Source organism: Stenella coeruleoalba, assembly GCF_951394435.1.
Source record: "Stenella coeruleoalba genome assembly, chromosome: 11".
Classification (NCBI taxonomy): Eukaryota; Metazoa; Chordata; class Mammalia; order Artiodactyla; family Delphinidae; genus Stenella; species Stenella coeruleoalba.
Genome location: NC_137157.1, coordinates 79,494,111 through 79,514,677, shown reverse-complemented (window position 1 = coordinate 79,514,677; position 20,567 = coordinate 79,494,111). Strand labels below are relative to the sequence as shown.

At 37.7% G+C, this 20,567-nt stretch overlaps 1 protein-coding gene across 7 annotated transcripts in view; it reads left to right on the top strand.

Annotated features, from left to right (window-relative positions):
• PPFIBP1 (PPFIA binding protein 1) overlaps window positions 1-20,567 on the top strand; it is a 178,354-nt gene that overhangs the window by 129,147 nt on the left and 28,640 nt on the right. For 2 of the 7 annotated variants that reach the window (XM_079938499.1, XM_079938494.1), the window contains exons 7-13: window positions 562-693; window positions 5,006-5,098; window positions 6,876-6,990; window positions 8,746-8,778; window positions 10,225-10,286; window positions 13,392-13,467; window positions 16,919-17,073. In XM_079938499.1, coding sequence (XP_079794625.1) covers window positions 562-693; window positions 5,006-5,098; window positions 6,876-6,990; window positions 8,746-8,778; window positions 10,225-10,286; window positions 13,392-13,467; window positions 16,919-17,073 — 666 coding nt within the window. Of the gene's footprint in view, window positions 1-561; window positions 694-5,005; window positions 5,099-5,419; window positions 5,513-6,875; window positions 6,991-8,745; window positions 8,779-10,224; window positions 10,287-13,391; window positions 13,477-16,918; window positions 17,074-20,567 lie in introns of all 7 variants that reach the window. The other 5 variants (XM_079938496.1, XM_079938493.1, XM_079938498.1 and 2 more) reach the window with 4 other exon arrangements.

Genomic DNA, 20,567 nt, shown 5'->3' with positions numbered 1-20,567 from the left:
ACTTATTGGAAAAATTTTGTAATGTATGTGGGTGCACACACATATGCTCGTCTATGAGAGGGCCTATAATACAGCAGGTAGAATACACACTGGAGCGAGACTGTTAAGGTTGAGTCTCTGCTTTGCCATTTCCTTGCTGAATGACCTTCTGCAAGTTCTTAACCTCTCTGTTCCTTAGCTTCCTCGTCTGTTGAATAAGAATAATTCATGAATTATCCTATGAGTTTCTATCTCATAAGGTTGTTTTGAGGACTGAACCACTGAATACCTGTAAGAACAGTGCCTGGCACATAGCAAACATAATAGCATCTTCAGTGTTATCTTCAGGCTTAAGAATGTATACGTTTATATATGTGTGTATCAATATAATGCTTATTGAGCATTAGTTCGGCTCTTTGAAGGGTAACTAAAGCAAATAATTTTTTCCAAATGTATCTATTATTGATTAATCTTCACATCCTCTACTTAAGAGTTACTGCTTCGCAGTCATAAGCGAGACACATCCATATGTGGCTGTTCACAATAAAACAACTTTTGGATGTCTCTCTTAAATTCTAATAGGAGCTTCTGAGCAGGACATCCTTAGAAACTCAGAAGTTGGACCTGATGGCTGAAATATCTAACTTGAAGTTAAAACTGACAGCTGTAGAGAAGGACAGATTGGATTACGAAGATAGATTCAGAGACACAGAAGTAAGTGATACCCTTCCTCTCTCTTTATATACATATACGTATCTATGCACATATATATGCATACTTATATATCTCGTACACACGTATTCCTAGAACAAGTTGAAATTCCGTGGAGTTGTGAAGGAGAGGCAGTTAATTACTATGTTCCCTCATTATCCATGCTTCTTTTTAAGAATAAACTTACACTGACTTTTTATCACTAAATGATAGTGGTAATTTGTATTTTGAGGCTTTTTTTTTTTTTTTTTTTTTTTGCGGTACGCGGGCCTCTCACTGCCGTAGCCTCTCCCGTTGCGGAGCACAGGCTCCGGACACGCAGGCTTAGTGGCCATGGCTCACAGGCCCAGCCGCTCTGCCGCATGTGGGATCTTCCCGGACCGGGGCACGAACACACATCCCCTGCATCGGCAGGCGGACTCTCAACCACTGCGCCAGCAGGGAAGCCCTAGTTTGAGACTTTTGATATGAAATATTAATCCTTTCACTTGCCTTTAGAAATGCTTTTGACTTTCGGACATTTGGAGCTTCTGTCTATCTATTCTAGCCATCCATGCATCCATCTGTCCATCTGTTCATCCATACTGATTCTCTTCATTGTGGAAATAATGGGTTCAAGTGCATGATTTTACTAGTAGTTCTTATTTAAGCACACTGATTACTTACTCTATGGTAAGTAGATTTTTAAATGTGTATGGCAAACATGCTTTCATTATGTAATCATAAAAGTCGCAGATTTTTAGAGGTCATTTAATTTGGCCTTCTACTTTTGGTCTAATCCACATGTAAATCATTCCACATAAATACAGCTCAGTATACTTTTGTGAAATTCAGGGTAGATTCTACAACATGAAATACCCATTTTCCTGGCTAAACATGCTTTCTTGTTTGTTTGACCTAGTTTATTGTTAATCCAGGTTTTCTAATTTGTTAATTGCTTTTTTGTCAAGGCGGAGTTCAGAGCATATCCAAATGAAATCTATTCATTTGAAACTAAGTATAAAGAACTGTAGAAATTTTTTCTCTCCGAGGGCCATCTCTTCCTTTCTCTTTATTTTGTTTCCTCAGTTGGGGTATGGAGAGGTGTCATACTGAATTAGAAAATTGGGTACCAGGAAGGAGAGAGGAGAAATCATTTACTTACTTTCCCCCTCTATCTTCATTTCAAATATTTGTTTTATGCTCACTCCATGCCATCACGATATGATATATATCATCCACATATGTTATCCACTGTGTGAAAGTCCTTCCTTGAGCTGAATGCAATAAGGTTTACTCCATTGTTATTTTTAAAATTAAATTTTCTGTCGAAGATGTAACTATTATGGAAAGTCTTGGTATATGTATTACTTGCTCAGTAACAAAAGGAAATCCCCAGCTTAGCTCATGTTTTAATCTTAAAGCTCTTTGTCAGTCACCTATATAAGTATGTTTTTCATTTAATTGAGACTGGGGCTTTTAAAACAAAACTTAGGAAGTTACCTACTTTCATTAAAATTCTAGCTTTTGTGCTTTCTTTAAAAATCTGTTTGGATATTTCCTCTTTTCCCTTCTGTCTTTCCCTGACTCCACAGCTGCTACAGAACACATTGGTAGAATTCAGTCAACAGATGCATAACATGGCAGTGGAGCTAACTCTGGTGTCAGGAAAGAAGTTTATCGTTTTGGGGCATTAAGAGGTGGCCTTATTATACACACAAAGTTTAGGGAAAGTCTTAACCGGCACAGGTGTGGTTAATTTAGATATGAGATGTTAACCAAATATTGGGACTAAATTGAAGTAGCTGTTTTAGGATTTTTTTTTTTTGTAAGACCCCAGAGCAATATCTACATCTCTTGAGTTCGTCTGCATTTTTTATAAATCCTTTTTTGGGGGTTACTTGCTTTGCTCGTGCATTCTCTCAATCATATGGAAGGTGATCTTGTTATCAAACTTGTAGTAATCCCTGATAATTTTCTAATAAACATTCAACACTATTGTTAAAATGTAGCATGCACATACTCAGAGATTATGGGATATATGATGAACTTTGTTAAACATGAAAATAGTCTTCAAAATTAAAACTAAAAAAATTAAAATTGAATATGCTCATTTTCTTAGAATGAGCATAGAATGCTCATTGTCTTAGAATTTTAGATTATTTGGAGATGAATTTCTAAGAAAACATTGGAGTGGGGGAAGAAGTATAGATACTTCCAAAAGACTGGGGGTAAGAGTCTTGAAACTTTGGAAGATTGAGGGCTTGCCTGTCCCAGGAACTGCTGATAGATGTTTGGCATCGTTCAATGGTGCCCCCTTGTGGTAAGAATACAGATATCAGAAATGAGTTTCTGTGGAGCCCTGAAGAGTTTTCTGAAAAGGAAAAGATAACAGGGATTTTCTTTTTAAAACAGTACTGAACTTCTGATAAGAAGTTAGTTGGAAATAATTTGTATTACATTTTTCAAAGTTTCATGTTAAGGAGCTACTTCCAGATTTTCCAGCTTGACTTTTCGTGGGAAGATAGGGCTTCTTTCAGATTAGAAATTTATGTTCATATTTATGGTGTTGCTACAAAGCATGATTGGGTAGGTTTTTTTTAGTAGAAAAATGACCTCAATTTATAGTTCTATTTTATTCATTTGTTTCTTCTTTACAAATTGCCACTGTTTCTAAAGGAAGTGGTAAAATACAACAATCCAATAGAATTCAAAGCTGTTTTTTACCAATAAGAAAGTGGGAAAATATATGTAAGAAAGACCAGATTGATTAAGGAAGGCTACTAAGAATTCGTATTATGCAAAGATGGTTAATAAATGGGAGATAAATAAATGGGAGAAACTGACCTTTTCCTTGAACTTGAATTCTGAACTTGTACATAAGGACTCACAACTAAAATGTTATTAAATGATGTCAGTTATTTACCTCATTCATAAAAGGAGAAAATAGATATCCTCTTATTGAAACATTGTATTAATAGTAATTATAATTAATATTAATAAGTAATTATATAATACTAGGTAGTACTTTTCCCCCTTTTACAAGAAACTACAATTTAAAAGCTTGTAGGTTTTCTGAGAAGTGTATTTCACAACAGCATCCTTTTTTCTAGCCCCTGTGAGATTGAATTCTTACACTTAGAAGTTTAGAATAATCCCTCAATAAAAAACTTTTATTTCTTATTGCATTGTTCTGTTTGTTTTTTACAGCATTCTTGTGTAATTCTTTTCTGTCTGTGAATCTGTGGCTCAGGAATAAATGTCTTGAAAAGAAAGGAACAAAAACACGTTAACCATTGGTGGGGTTTTCATGCCTTGTGGTTAAAAAAAAAAGTCTTCACAGAGTATTTGAGCCCTTCTTTTGGATGAGTTGGTATTGTTTCACATTCTAATTTCCTTTTCCTATTCTCTGGGCTCTGGACAAAGATATGTCACTATTGCTCAGAATATTTAGACAAATTTTATAAGCAAATTAGTTTTGTTTGTTTTTTTTGTGGTACACGGGCCTCTCACTGTTGTGGCCTCTCCCGTTGTGGAGCACAGGCTCCAGATGCGCAGGCTCAGCGGTCATGGCTCACAGGCCCAGCCGCTCCGCGGCATGTGGGATCTTCCTGGACCGGGGCACGAACCCGTGTCCCCTGCATCGGCAGGCGGACTCTCAACCACTGCGCCACCAGGGAAACCCACAAATTAGTTTTTTTTAAATAAAAGTAGAAAAGTTGTATGATTGTATTTGTATTATGAAAACATTAGGATTGCGTTCTTTTTCATTTTCCAAATATAAAATTATTATGATACTGAATATATTTGTAAATGATAAGGCCCTCATCTACCCTCAAGTTGTGAATCCTTGGTCTAAAGTGTTTAAATTTCATTTGATTCTCCAAGATTGGGCTGATGAACAATCTGTATTTTTGTAGAAAAATTAAGAAATTATTAAAGTATTTTTGTAAATATCCATATATCACTGAAAAGTCTCTAAAAGTAAATGACTTTACTAAAGAAAATTTCTCTGGTTTATTTTAAAAGATAAGAGTTCATATAGTGATTTTTAGTCTAGAAATATTTGCACAATGATAGTAAGCGATCAGCTACATTTCTTAAAATTTTAGTCACCTTTCATTTTCATAATCAATCGCATCATTTTAGGGCAGAGGCAATGTTTTCAATGGAAAGATGCTTTAATTCTCAAGGAGACACATTCATTTTCAGTTGTCTGATCTCATTCATCCAGCTTTAACTCAGGAGCTATTGACTGAAGATTTCCAAGCTGCTCTTTTGGTAGATAAGTGTGTTACTGGTTTCCTAATGTATTTCCTTGTCGCTTTTTGGACAGGGGCTAATGCAGGAGATCAATGATTTGAGGTTAAGAGTCACTGAAATGGACAATGAAAGACTTCAGAATGAAAAAAAGCTGAAATCTACCAAAGTAAGTTCTCACAATGGCAAAAATTTTTATATAAATGGCTCACTATCTACAATCAATAATATAAATAAAATACATTTTCTACTTAGTATATGATAGAGAAGGCATTTTACAAGGGAATGAACTTTTTCTCCAAGCTGGAGACCATCTTGAATTTAAACACTACTGTTCTGAATAAGAATCAGGGTTTAACTAATCTGATAGAACGTAACCTGTCATTTCTCTTAATTATCTAACCTCCTTTATAAACTGATACTGTTTTCTTGGTTACTTAGCTTGTCTTTTTCTATCTGTAGTTTTCTTTCCCTCCTGTCTCTCTACCAGTCTTTAATGGCCAAACTTTCTAGCATGAAAATCAAGGTGGGTCAGATGCAGTATGAAAAGCAGCGGATGGAGCAAAAGTGGGAGTCCCTGAAGGTGTAGTAGACCTTGGGTAATGGGGTCCATGGCCTGTTGCTTTCTGGCTTGTGTTGTTTTGCTGTGATGGTGTTTTTAGTGGTGTGTGCATTCATTTTGTGTGTGTGTCACCTGTTCTTTAAAAATATGTTTAAAGCTGATTAGAGGGACAATACAATCCCTAATATTGTTTTCAGAAACATATGAAATAGTGAAAAACAATAAGCAGGTAAAATAAAAGTATTCGTTTATAAATTAAATCTCACTGTCTTGGACTCTCTGAGATTCAAGCATAGTAAAATAATTGCAGCAATTCAGCTGTGAAAGAATTCTGGTATCAATAGTAGACACTGTTTTCTTCCTTCTTGGCGATAAATGTGTGCATCGGTTAACTCTGTCATGGCAGTGAGTAGAAGTTACTGCTTAGAAGCACAGTGAGAACAGGCAGCACTTCTTGCCAGTGCTACTGAAAATTCCTTGTATTTGGTGTCCATTCCTACCATAAACAAAAACTATAGGGCCAACTTCTTAGCTCCATTGGAGAGCTACATCTTCTCATAATACCAAACATAGTACGTATCTTTAGAGACTGAAACTATATTAAGAAAAATAAAGGTGTACTTATTAGCATTGCATGGCTTTATTTCCTGGGTTAAATACAGCCAGCAAAACTTAAATTTGTCAAAGCTAATTCTTTACCAAAATGAAACAGAAACAAACATTAGTAAATAGCACATTGGATTTGGGGTCTTAAATAGTTGTGTAGTTTAAAAAAAAAAAGACTTAAAATCTGTTTTCTAAATCTCTTTTTTTCCATTGTTGTAGGAGATTCTATTCTTTTACCTTAGTGATGAGGATGAATTATTTAGTCCCGTGATTTGGCTAAAGTTGTTCATCGCGTGCTACCTTACCCACTAATTAAGCTCTGTCTTGTCCAGGGAACATGAGTGCCATCTTGAAATGCTGAATAAATGTCAAGCAAGTCTAGTATATTATTTTCCAATTTGCATTTTGTTTTGCTTGTATGACACTAAGCATCTAATGATTATCTTCCTTGATTAACTTGGTCAGATTTTTTACCTAACATAAGATTTAAACCTTAGGGCTGCCCTAGTCCTAATCACACTTTAAAAGATTTATTTTTAATTTGGTCACAAGGAAACTTGAAATAATTATACCATAATTATTATAAGTTGTACTTTTATTAATTGTCTTGCTTCCTGCTTATCATTGCCACTGTCTGATTTCTGAAGTTTGCGTCTAAATTCTTGTAGTTTTTTGTTTCATTCACAAAAACTAATTATTGACTTAAGAGTTAACAGACTCTCTGAATATTCCCTTTTAGTCATAATCTACTCTTTTTAAATGAATTCATCATTTGTAGGAGGAACTGGCATCTCTAAAAGAACAGCTGGAAGAGAAGGAATCTGAAGTAAAAAGACTACAAGAAAAATTGGTTTGCAAGATGAAAGGAGAAGGGATTGAAATTCTTGATCGAGGTAAGAATATGTATTTAACATTTGTTCTCTTGTTTTGTTAAAGTCGTCCAAGATCTATAAAAGAAACTGATGTTAGATGATGTGTACCATTAGCATCTAAGAGAGAGAGGAGTAGCAGAGGCCATCTGGGCCCAGGACTGCAGGGACTCCTCCAAGCCTCTTTACTGTGCTTGGGCATCTATTAACTTCCTCTTGAGCAGCTGGAGAAGGGCACCTCTTTTCTTTAGTGGGACTTTATTTTAGGTTACACGGTAAATTCCCATCATGTCCAAATTGCAATACAAGGAAGTGTCAAAAAGAATTAAAAGGAACCAAAACTATGTCCCAAGATTATTCCCCTCTGAACTGAACTTGAGACAACATAAAGTAAGGCATTTAGGAACCTTGCCTGCCTTTTTGAGAGGAGAGAGGGAAGGCTGTGTATCTTTGGAAAGTTAATGAACATTTCTTATCATGCATTGAGCCCTCAACCTTCTAGAAAGCAAATTAGGTTAATTCCGTTTTGGGAAAACTGTATGAATTTATCCAAAAAATTGTTTTCATAAATTGAGGAGGTTTGTCCTGGACATCATATGGACTGTAATTTTTCATAATGTAGATTATACCCGCTAGAAAATAACTTGAATGAAATGTGGGTTTTTAAAAAATCATATTTGGAAGTGTATATGCCTGTAACATCTGACAACACTCGGTCAAATTTAACCTTTCTTTGTTATAACAAATGGTATGGCAAAAGCAAGTTCTGACTCATTCAAAACAGAACAAATTCCAGTTAGTGTAGATTTGGTACATTTTTATCTATTGCTTTATCTGTTTTGTCTATTTTATCTATTATTGTCTGTACAATGAGGGGCTTGAATTAGATTACCTCCAAAGTCTTCTTGGCTCTAGAATACCCTGGCTTTATTTACCTGTAGGTATCACAATCCCCTCTCCATCAGAAAACTCAATTCATCCAACATTGAGGGAAATGGATTTTTCCCCTCTATTTTGACATGTGTAGAATGTATGTTCTTCAAGGACACTCACAGACAGGTCATGCTTTCAAGATTCTAAGGAAAAAAATGGAATCATAGAGGCTATGTGGGCTAGAGGCTATGTTGGCTATGCTAGAGTAATGCTACCCAAAGTCGGATCTGAGGACTAGCAGTAGCAGTGGTCTGTGAACCACTTGTCAGCAGTACACAGCCAGGCACTAAGAGCAAGTGCTTAGAAACTTCGTGGAATCTGATGTTGCCATAACATCTACCTGCGTGATCAGTGGACTCATCTTGGTGAACAGGAGGCGATGGACCACTTCAGTGCTGCTGAACTTGAGCAGTGAGATGAATATGACATAAGCAATGTCCTAATCACATTCAGGAGGGTCACATATCAGACTGTAATGGAAATGTAAAAAACAACCAATGCAACATTAGCTGGTTTTTCATCACAGTTAGTGTAAGAAGCAGTTGTACTCCGAAGGCCCAATTCTAATACAAGAAAATCAAGGTTCAGAAAGGTGAAGTAACAGAGGTAGTAACTCAGATTTACATCTTCTGATTAACTACATTAGATTCTCTTTCTAACCTCACAGAGGGCATGTTATATTGCGGTATCAGTCCTAAAGTCATAAAATAATGCTTAATATTCAGTCTTTATGAGGTTAGAGTCTCTTTATTTTAGGTAAAAGGAGACCAAATAATAGTGCTTTTAAAATACTACTTATTGTTGTAATGTATGCTAACTTCCAATTCAATGGGTTTTCCTGCACAGATGAAAATTTTAAAAAGAAGCTCAAAGACAAAAGTAAGGTTTTTGGTGTATTTCCATCAGCCTTTACATTCACCAAAAGTACTACTTGGACTGTTCTTTGCATGTGTTTTTAAAACATTTCTCTCCCCAAAGATGTAAAATTGCTTCATCAATAAGCTCCCCATTTCTTCAGAGTATACAAAATAGAGGGCAAATAAACAAACAATAAAACAAGGAGTAAAAGACCGTTTTGCTTATTGCTCCTGGTTCAGCCCTTTTGCTCTGCAGGATACAGCAGAGCACCCAGAGTGGTGGAGGTGAGGAAGCGTTTTCTCCGTGGCCCAGGAGATACAGGGTCAGAGGAGAAAATAATGTTTATGCTCCTATGAAAACCTACTGTTTTTACGGTTTACCACAGTTGAAGATTATTTTGAACTTTGCTTTTGTTTTCCAATGTTTTGGAGCCCACTTTTTCACTGAGATCTATATTAAGGGCTTCTATAAACATATCCTCTTGTGTTACAAAAGAAATTGTACCCAGGCTGACTAACAGAGACTAGAGTTAATGCAGTGTAATCGATAAAGCCTTAGTGGACTTTCCTCCAGACATTAAGTTCTTAAGGGAATTTGCCATTAAAAAAAAAAAAAGAAGAAAAGCAGTTCCTAAACAGTATACCTTAATTGAAAGTATTGTATCAGAGCTGAATGATGCTCCACTGTTTTAAAATTTACCTTCAGTAGTATTTTTTTGTCCTCAAAAGCAGACAACCTTAGCTGAACATTTTCCTCTGTTTCAATTTTTTTAATTTGTGATTTCAGTTTGGGTTGACTTTCCATTTTTAAAATGTTTGTTTTTTTATTACTAAAGTAACATGCTTTTGTATTTGAATGTCACATTTTAAGGAGAATCACTTACTTTGGCCTTTTAAAATAGTATTGTTTAAAAACGTTTTAAAATAGTACTGGAAATGAAGTTTATAGATGAAGCAAAGTACTTGTTATCCTTCTGTATGGAACCTACAGCCAGCTGCTTAGCATGATACTCATGTAAATATCACGTTCCTTCAGGCTCTTACCATTTGTGTCTCCATCTTGGTTATAACCGAACATCATTTTCTCTGCTCTTGTCATATATACACCATTCATTGCTTTCACCTGCTTTATAAGTTTCTTCTTTGAAAGCTCTGTATTTTTATTGTTATAGCACTGAAATTTCATCTTCAGTGTTCTTATGAGGATTTTGTTCTTGCTTTGAGAGAGGGTAGTTGTTTTCTTTCTGGAATGATGACTATTAAGGTGAGTTAGAAAGTGTTCATTTTTCAGGTTTTCCCTAAAAGAGAATATGAATGGTAAATGTGCCTTTTAAAAAAAGAAAAGAAAGTGGAACAAATCATTAACATCTTTACCTTGCAACATTTCGATCTGAAGAGTCAGTAGCTTCTTGTTATTGTCACACAAGTTAACTAAACAGACTTCTGATTTGCTGTTGTGATATTTCAGATATTGAAGTACAAAAAATGAAAAAGGCTGTGGAGTCTTTGATGGCAGCAAATGAAGAAAAGGTAACTAGATGAAATTTAAGTGTTTATTTGGACGTGTAATAACATCATTTTGATCATTCCATGCATTCTCATCAGATATCCCAGTTTGAAAGAACATCGCCTAAACACAGCTGACGTTAAGAGGCAAGCATTCTCCCTTCCTGCCCAAGTGGGCCTGCTCTCGGGGGGCGGGTCATAGACGTACTTGTGCTGCACAGACAGGAATGGAGACCAGCAGCACTGGCTCCACTGAGAATCTACCCCTCCCAACCACCGCCCTGAATTTAGAAAATGTTCAGGTTATCAGATCAGCTCTTTATATTCAGGTGACAAATGAGACAAAGGATACAGGCCATAGTACATCCTTTCTGTGGTCCCTGGAAATTCTGGACTGCCCTATGAACTCTGAAGGAGGTAGCCATGGCAACTTTAGCTTCATGATCCTGTTGATTTTCTTCTCTAGGAACATGTTATTTCCTTCACACTCCTGGCCTCTTTCACATCTGGGATTATCTCTGCTCTCCTGATGGTGAGATACCAGGAAACAAGCACAGGCACCATGTAATCAAGGATGGCACTCGGCTTTGTTTTAGCTATGCTCACCTAATATCAAGGTCTCCAAGAGGGCCTTTCCTCCAGCTGTTGCTTCTCCTTACTTCATCCTGCTAAGAGCAGGGATGCAGGGACCCTACTAAGGAAACACGCTTCTTCTTGGCTTCCCTGACCAGCCATATACCCAGCAGGCAGGTTCAGCTCCTGTCATCAGAACTGCTCTCCCCTCGTGTCCTTTAAAGAATAGAACAAGGAGACATTTTCCCATGAAAAGAGTAATTTCAAGGAAATAAAAACCAAGCAAATGCCAAAGAACTTTATCTTGATCTTTTTCTCTCATCATAAACTTCTTTCTCTAATTCTTTCTTGCCTACTCTGTTTGTATATTTATTTATTGCCTTTCATTCTTTTTGTTCTTTGTTCAATGGAAATAAACTCTTTCTCCTACCCACCTACCCATATATAGGTTTCTTTTTGCTAGTCTTCCCCACATCAAATAAAAAGAAAAGTCATTAGCAAGCTGCCCCACATAGATTTAATTTGAAAAAAAATCACTAAAATTCATTTGGTTTTAATTTCTCTCCCTCAAAAAGCAACAATAACAAATGAAACTCCCAATGTTGAATGAGGGCTTACTAGATGCTCAAACTTCTCTAGGAGCAGCGAGAGTGACATAACTTCTTGGTGGTTCCAAGAAGTCTTCAAAGAGGACATATTTGGGCAAATTCTGAGGGAGAGCAAAGAGTCATTCATCAGGAAAATGAAGGATTCTGGGCAAAGGATCCATGAGTGAAAACATGTCTCAAAACCAAGGCTTGAAACAACAGCCAGTGCGTGCTGGGAAAGTTCTGGAGCAGGAGATACAGGTCGAGGAGTTGGGTATATGAGAGAGTGCTGTGGCAAGGCTAATGATGTAATGATTTGGGTTCTCAGCTTTAGACCTTGGACAGTGAGATAATTAAATTGCCATGTTAGAAAGCTAACTCCAGTGGCAGAATGGAAGCAAGAATAAGGGAGGGAGAATGAAGACAGAAGAATTAAGAGGCTGTTAGAATAGGTGAGAAATGAAGACGGGCTGAAATAAGGCAATGGCAGTGAAGTGGTAAGGAAGGAAGGGATTTTAGAGAAATTCACAGGTCGACAAGATTTTTAAATCTTTGGATTTGGGAGTAAGTTTCTGGTTTGAGCAGTGGGGTGAATGATGGTGCCCATAAAAGAGTTAAGGGAATCCAAGCAGAGACCGAGATACTGGAGGCAAATAATGAGCTTCATTTTAGATGTACTCAATTTGATGTGTTCATGGGACATTACAAGGAGGTATCTCATAGAAAATTGGAAAATCAACCTAAATTTTAGGATTAATGTAGGATTATAGATTGGTGGGGAGTGAACCCCATCAATTTTAGGAGAAATGTAGAGTTGAAATATATAGATTGGTGGGGACAAAACTATAGTTCATGTGTCAGTTTGCTTTTGCTCCATGATAAATCACATTTATTATTTCTCATACTATTGTAGGTGGGCTAGATTGCTCTTCTAGTCTGGGCTGGCTTTGCTGATCTCTACCATTAGCTGGTGGCTAGAATGGGGATGGATGGTTTAAGATGATGTAACTCACATGTCTGGTGATTGACTGGTCTAGGTTGACCCCAGCTGGGTTGTCTCTTCTCCAAATGGTCTCTCATCCTCCAGTAGACTAGCCTATGCTTCTTCATGTAGTGGCCTCAGGGTTCCCTAGGGCAGCAAGAGAGGGCAAGCCCCAATGTGCAAATACTTTTCAAGCCTTTGCTCTGAACCACATTTGTTATATATCATTGGCCAAAGCAAGTCACATGGCCATGCCCCAAATCCATGTCGGGGAAGCTAGGGAGCCCATTTTTATAATTTACCACACTGAGGGCCTGGGAAGAGAGAAGAGGGTAAAGGACAACACGTTGAAGCTCTAACATTTTATATTCTGGGTTGGGAAGATAGTGGGGGTTATGGAAGTAGAATGTTTATCTGGTCAAGGAATTAACAAATCAAAACAGAAGAAAAGAAAGAGTGGAGAGAAAAGTGAAAGAAGGAAAGAGTGGGGGTCAATCAGGTGCCATCTAGAAGTCAAATTAGAAAAAGGATGAAAAGTGTCCATTGTTTTTAGTAAAGAGAAGGTCACTGATCAGTAATTGAAGCAGCTTTGGTGGAGTGTTTGGAGAAGGGAAAAGCCAGATGGTGATTAATGGCAGCTGGTAAAGGTAGCAGGTGTAGATCTTTCTTTCAAGCTCTGCCTTAGGAGAGTAAAGGAAGTTGATTTTTTTCTTGTTTTTTTTTGTTTTGTTTTGTGTCTTATTACCTTGTTTTGTTTTTGTTTTTTAAAGATGGCAGCTGAAGGATAGGATCTCTAACTTTAGAGGTACTTTTTCTATGTCTCTGACGTATGTAGGCAAAATATTCTGAACATTACCAGTTTTACTAAAGTTTAGAAGCATTCTTTGAATAATGTAAATAATTCATGTCTACTTATTCTTTGTGTCACAATCACTTTTGTTGTTTTAAAATCATAATATTAAAGATGATAATTTATTTTACTAATAGGATCGGAAAATAGAAGATCTTCGACAGTGCCTGAACAGGTATAAGAAAATGCAAGATACAGTGGTACTGGCCCAAGGTAAAAAAGGTAGTGTAGCTCTAAAGACTTCTCTGCTTTACTTGATTTTTAAGTGGCTGTGAACTTTTTTACATTTGGCCTCAATTTCTTTCATGAAGTATATCCATTATTTCAAGTTAGGTTGCTCCTTTCATTCATTCAGTGATGTTATTAGGCATCTGTTCTCTGCCAGAAAGTGTGTCAGCTGATGAGTACACTGTTGATTGGTTGCCCAGAGAGAGCCTCTCCACGGAGTTGACTAGGTAACGTTGCAGAGAGAAAGAAGGACAGTACCTGCAAGAGCCTCGGGGAAAGAAGACCTTGGTGTGTTTATTAAGAAACAAAAGGAGACCAGTGTACCTAGAAGGTAGTGAGCAGGGGGGAGAGTGAGACAAGATGAGATAATAGAGGTGAGCACGGCCGGGTCATGCAAAGTGAGGAGTTCAGCTCTTATTCGAGCCCAGAGGGATCCACTGAATGGTCTGAACAAGTCAACCGCATGATCTTTGTGACAAATGGACCATCGTGGACTGTGGACCACTGGGACTATTCCAGCAGTGTTGGAAGGAAGGGAAGCCAATCAAGAGGCCCTTGCAGTATTGCAGTGGGAAGATCTGATGGTGCTGATTGGAAACGTATTTTGGTGTTAGAATCAACTCAGTAGTGTGATGAATTAGATGAGGAGAGTGAAGAAGAAGAAGGCATCAGGAAAGATCAACATTTCTGACTAAAGCAACTAGCAGATGATGGTTCCATTTACCAAGAGGGGGAAGCCTAGAGAAGGAACATGGAAGTGGTTGAGGAGGATTGTGTTCAGCTTTGAATGTGTTTTTAAAAAATCTGGGGCTTCCCTGGTGGCGCAGTGTTGAGCGTCCGCCTGCCGATGCAGGGGACACGGGTTCGTGCCCCGGTCTGGGAAGATCCCACATGCCGCGGAGCGGCTGGGCCCGTGAGCCATGGCCGCTGAGCCTGCGCGTCCAGAGCCTGTGCTCCACAACGGTAGAGGCCGCAACAGTGAGAGGCCCGCGTACTGCAAAAAAAAAAAAAAAAAAAAAAGTAAAACATCTAGGTAAAGATAGTATGCATTTTGTTGTATTTATTATTATTTTATCTGCTGATGGGCCAGTTGGCCATCCACAAATGTGGCAAAGATTTGGGGGTCATTCAAAACACACAAAAATGTGAAGAACTTTGAAAGTTCTCTTGTTCATTAGCACTGCCTAGTTGGGGTTATTTGCTTTGAAAGTAAGTGCTGGCTACCAAATGTAAAATGGATAGCTAGTGGGAAGCAGCTGCATAGCACAGGGAGATCAGCTTGGTGCTTTGTGACCACCTAGAGGAGTGGGATAGGGAGGGTGGGAGGGAGGGAGGTAAAAAGTCAGTCAAAATTGCACTGGCATGATCATTGCTGGCATTTTCACGTAATTCTTTCTGGCCTTTTTTTTCTATGCATATAAGTATATAATTAAAAAAGATAGTTTTTAACCGTGTAAGCAGGATAGATGTTTATAAACCATTGAAAATTATGTCCTGTTCTATTGAAGAGTCCCCTAGAGGGAAGAGATATGGGGATATATGTATATGTATAACTGATTCACTTTGTTATAAAGCAGAAACTAACACACCATTGTAAAGCAATTATACTCCAATAAAGATGTTTAAAAAAAAACAAATTACCTAGAATTACACATATCAGTAGCTATTAAAAAAAAAAAGTAAGTGCTGGAAATAAGTCTTTTGGTAGGTACTCATGGGACACTCGGATTTTGAAATTTTAATCTTGATGGGTTCACAAAGAAAGAAAATGCTGCTTTAGACCAGGATCTTTTTTTTTTTTTTTTTTTTTTTTTTGCGGTACGCGGGCCTCTCACTGTTGTGGCCTCTCCCGTTGCAGAGCACAGGCTCCGGACGCACAGGTCCAGCGGCCATGGCTCACAGGCCCAGCCGCTCCGCGACATGTGGGATCTTCCCGGACCGGGGCACGAACCCATGTCCCCTGCATCGGCAGGCGGACTCTTAACCACTGCACCACCAGGGAAGCCCTAGACCAGGATCTTTGAAAAAAATGGATCTTCATCTTTTTGTCCAGAAGGCCTATTATTAAGACTTTATAAATATCTGAATGAGCAAATGAACCTCTAATTATCAGTGTAGACTTATGACAATTCTTACCACTCACCATTTTCTAAACCTTCACAGGAGTCTCTCTTCTAAAGAATATTGCAAATTCTCAAGTAATTAATTTTTACATAGTCATAGCATTTAAAACATTGTTTGATTTTATAGAATCTCAACACTATAATTCTAATATTTAAAAATCAAGGAAGAGCAGATTGATTTCTGTAATTAGACTACATTGTAAGACACTTGGAAAACAGATAAAAAGGGTAAAAAGTCACTCAAAATTGCACTGGCATGATCATTGCTGGCATTTTCACGTAATTCTTTCTGGCCTTTTTTTTCTATGCATATAAGCATATAATTAAAAAAGATAGTTTTTAACCGTGTACAGCAGGATAGATGTTTATAAACCATTGAAAATTATGTCCTGTTCTATTGAAGAGTTATGTAAACAGTGATTTCTCACTAGGATTTATATTTATTTAGACAATCCTCAGGGAATTTTAAGAATACCTGAATTCTAATAAAATTAGAGTAAAAATCTAATAAAAACCTAAATTAAGAAGCTATGTCTAGTTAGTATCTTTAAACAAGTATATGATTTGCCATTTTGTATTATTCAGAGAATAGTTGGAAGGACCATTCTGTTTGTAAAGAAAGAATATCTGGCACTGTTGTTCAGCACTTAATCCTTTTCATTTCTAGAGATGTAAAAAAATTCTCAAAGTTGCTGGTTTGCTGGTTATGTGGTTCCTTCTCTCCATTAGGCCATTCTTTCTACTTTAAAATGAAATGAATGGCAAAAAAGGATCCTCTTAAGAGTCAAAGGGTCATCTATTTTCTCTTCTTTTCCTTTTTTCCTTTCTATGTTTTTTCAAGACCACAGTAGCGATGAAAATGGAGTTGTCTAAATGGTGACTTTGTTGCTGTTCAGAATCAGTTTTGTTGTACCACTGGTATTCCTCAGCTGGGTTATTTCTGAACTGAAATTTATAAAGCCCCAAATGTTGACACAGAATTACAGGAAGGTTGTTGGACTAAGTTAACTTTTAACATCAATGCTGTGAGTCTATGATTGTGTCTATTAAACCACTAGTAATTAATACCTCTACTAATACCACTACTGGATACTCATGTGGCCCAAGAGTCCCTGGGCCTTAGGTGCTCACAGTTTAAGATGCCGTTTCCTAGGTCCCACGTTGTTGTTCTTCAAGCGATGCCAGGAGTTGACTCTTTGATTTTTAGGGATCAGAAAAATTTTTATATTCAAGATAATTGGGATTCTTATCTTCCTCCAAAAGTAAAACATGAAAAGCTGCTGGTGTCCACTTTCCGCTTTGTCGTTGCTTAGGCCAAGATGGTGACTTTGAAGACCTGCTCCCTTCCAGTTCCTTCTCCACTTTGCTGGACGCACAGGGCTTTAGCGATCTGGAGAAAAACCTGTCATCTACGCCAGTAATGGGATCTCCCAATCATGACCCATTTAACACAAGTGCTCCAGAAGAGGTATTTATAGACTCAATAGTTTCTTCATGTTAAAGAGACTCTGTCATTGAAAGTGCCATTGATAACATCAAAGACATGGTTCTTTTCTCAGGTGGATTACTGACTTGCTTTATCCCCGCAATTATTGTGACCTCCGGCTCTTTATTTGAAATGTGTGTTTTTTCCCTCTCTTTATTAATAAGTAAACACTTGGGCAATGTCAAAACCACTTATGTAATTCAGGAAAGACATATGAATCCCTTGGAGATGGATGTCATCTTCAGTACTAGGTTATAATCTACTTCCTAAAGAATAAGTAGGGAATAAGTAAAGTGAGGGTAAAGTGAGATTATGTAAATTTATTTTAGTCACGTGTGACACTAACTGTGAAAGATGATGGACTTCAGTTAACATGCTGGGGATTGTGGAGCCATGTATTGCATGGGGGTACCCAAACCTGAGGTCAGCAGGTGAACTGATCTACAAGCGTAGTTATGGCAAAACAATAAGAAGCAAATTGCCGGGCTTCCCTGGTGACACAGTGGTTGAGAGTCCGCCTGCCGATGCAGGGGACACGGGTTCGTGCCCCGCTCTGGGAAGATCCCACATGCGGCAGAGCGGCTGGGCCTGTGAGCCATGGCCGCTGAGCCTGCATGTCTGGAGCCTGTGCTCCGCAACGGGAGAGGCCACAACAGTGAGCGGCCCATGTACAGAAAAAAAAAAAAAGAAGCAAATTGCCCTGACAGATAACACATTGATTAATTGATTTCTTGGTAAATAAGGCGTCATCTGCATGGAGGATCTGATTTACGGGATCTGTAGTGTTGAAAAATGCTTCAAAGAAGCAAACGCCTTCCTATGGCCCTTCAAATTATCTTCGTGAGGTGGAGTGAAGAAAAAGACCACCCACTTTTTAGAAGGTAGAGATGTTGGCAATAGGGTAGACCAGATCAACACGTCTATTAGAAGGATGAACTAAGATGTCTACCATGATTATTTTTGTAATCTGGTCAGTTAATAAAAAGTGACTGCTTTCAGTTTTTTTTAAAAAAGATCATGGAAGAAAATTTTGGGTTCGAGCCCTGGTCCGGGAAGATCCCACATGCCGCGGAGCAACTAAGCCCGTGTGCCACAACTACTGAGCCTAATCACTCTATTAGATAAAAGCATATCTGCAAATATCTTCACAAAAAGCCCTTTACTGCCTTAGGTTCCCTGTAAGGCCACTATAAGATATCCCTTTGTTTTTAGAGTTTTTGATCTTTTTGAAAGGTTCAATGAGACAGCACCACCTTGAATTTTCCTGTCTTCACAAAGCTACACCTGTGGTTTCATCTTAAGACTGTTTTCCTGACAGCACCTGTGCTTCATCTTTGCCCTCAAACCATTTCTTAATTTTAATATGTAATGTTCCATCTAGGGAGACTAGGAATGAGAAACAGTTTAATTTTTCAAGTAAATAGTCTTGGCTCCTTTATATTTAACAGTTGCTTCTTTGGTCACCTCTCTTCTAACATTTTATTGTAAGTAGCGAGAAGAAATCAAATGGCATCTTTACTTTTTATATCTGTTGCTCATAATTACGTAATGAGAATATGAAATTTGAATTGAATGAAAGTGAATTCAAGGAGAAAAGAGCATTTCTTTTTTAAATGTAAGAGAGAGCTAAAATATGCCGTTACAAGGAGTTGGTGGGAAGAGGAATTGGATGAAGATAGTCAAAAAGTATGAACTTCTGGCTATAACTAAGTACTGAGGATGTAAAGTACAGCATGGTGACTACAGTTAACATTGCTATATTGTATATTTGAAAGCTGCTGCTAAGAGAGTAGATCCTAAAAGTTCTCATCAAAAGGAAAAATGTTTTTTTTTCTGGTATCTATATGAGGTGATAGATGTTAGTTTAACTAAACTCAACTGTGATAATCATATCACAGTGTAGGTATGTCAAGTCATTATCCTGTACACCTAAAACTTGTACAGTGGCTATATGTCAATTATATCTCAAAGAAATGGAAAGGAAAAAAACCCAAGGAATCAGTTAAGGAATAAGAGCTATTTTAGAGGGAAAAATCCCCTAATTTTTTTTTTAACATCTTTATTGGAGTATAATTGCTTTACAATGGTGTGTTAGTTTCCGCTGTATAACAAAGTGAATCAGCCATACATATACATATATCCCCATATCTCCTCCCTCTTGCCTCTCCCTCCCACCCTGCCTATCCCACTGCTATAGGTGGACACAAAGCACCGAGCTGATCTCCCTGTGCTATGCGGCTGCTTCCCACTAGCTATCTGTTTTACATTTGGTAGTGTATATATGTCCATGCCACTCTCTCACTTTGTCCCAGCTTACCCTTTTCACGCCCTGTGTCCTCAAGTCCATTCTCTACGTCTGTGTCTTTATTCCTGTCCTGCAGCTAAGTTTTTCAGAAACTTTTTTTTTTAAGGTTCCATATATATGTGTTAGCATACGGTATTTGTTTTTCTCTGACTTACTTCACTCTGTATGACAGACTCTAGGTCCATCCACCTCACTACAAATAACTCAATTTCATTTCTTTTTATGGCTGAGTAATATTCCACTGCATATATGTGACACATCTTCTTTATCCATTCATCTGTCGATGGACGCTTAGGTTGCTTCCATGTGCTGGCTATTGTAAATAGGGCTAGTGAACATTGTGGTACATGACTCTTTTTGAATTGTGATTTTCTCAGGGTATATGCCCAGTAGTGGGATTGCTGGGTCATATGGTAGTTCTATTTTTAGTTTTTTGAGGAACCTCTATACTGCTCTCCATAGTGGCTGTATCAATTTACATTCCCACCAACAGTGCAAGAGGGCTCCCTTTTCTCCACACCCTCTCCAGCATTTATTGTTTGTAGATTTTTTGATGATAGCCATTCTGACCGGTGTGAGGTGATACCTCATCGTACTTTTGATTTGCATTTCTCTAATGATTAGTGATGTTGAGCATCATTTCATGTGTTTGTTGGCAGTCTGTATACCTTCTTTGGAGAAATGTCTCTTTAGGTCTTCTGCCCATTTTTGGATTGGGTTGTTTGTTTTTTGATATTGAGCTGCATGAGCTGCTTATATATTTTGGAGATTAATCCTTTGTCAGTTGCTTCATTTGCAACTATTTTCTCCCATTCTGAGGGTTGCCTTTTTGTCTTGTTTATGGTTTCTTTTGCGGTGCAAAAGCTTTTAAGCTTCATTAGGTCCCATTTGTTTATTTTTGTTTTTATTTCCATTTTTTTAGGAGGTGGGTCAGAAAGGATCTTGCTGTGATTTGTGTCTTGGAGTGTTCTGCCTATGTTTTCCTCTAAGAGTTCTATAGTGTCTGGCCTTACACTTAGGTCTTTAATCCATTTTGAGTTAATTTTTGTGTATGGTGTTAGGGAGTGTTCTAATTTCATTCTTTTACATATAGCTGCCCAGTTTTCCCAGCACCACTTATTGAAGAGGCTGTCTTTTCTCCATTGTATATTCTTGCCCCATTTATCAAAAA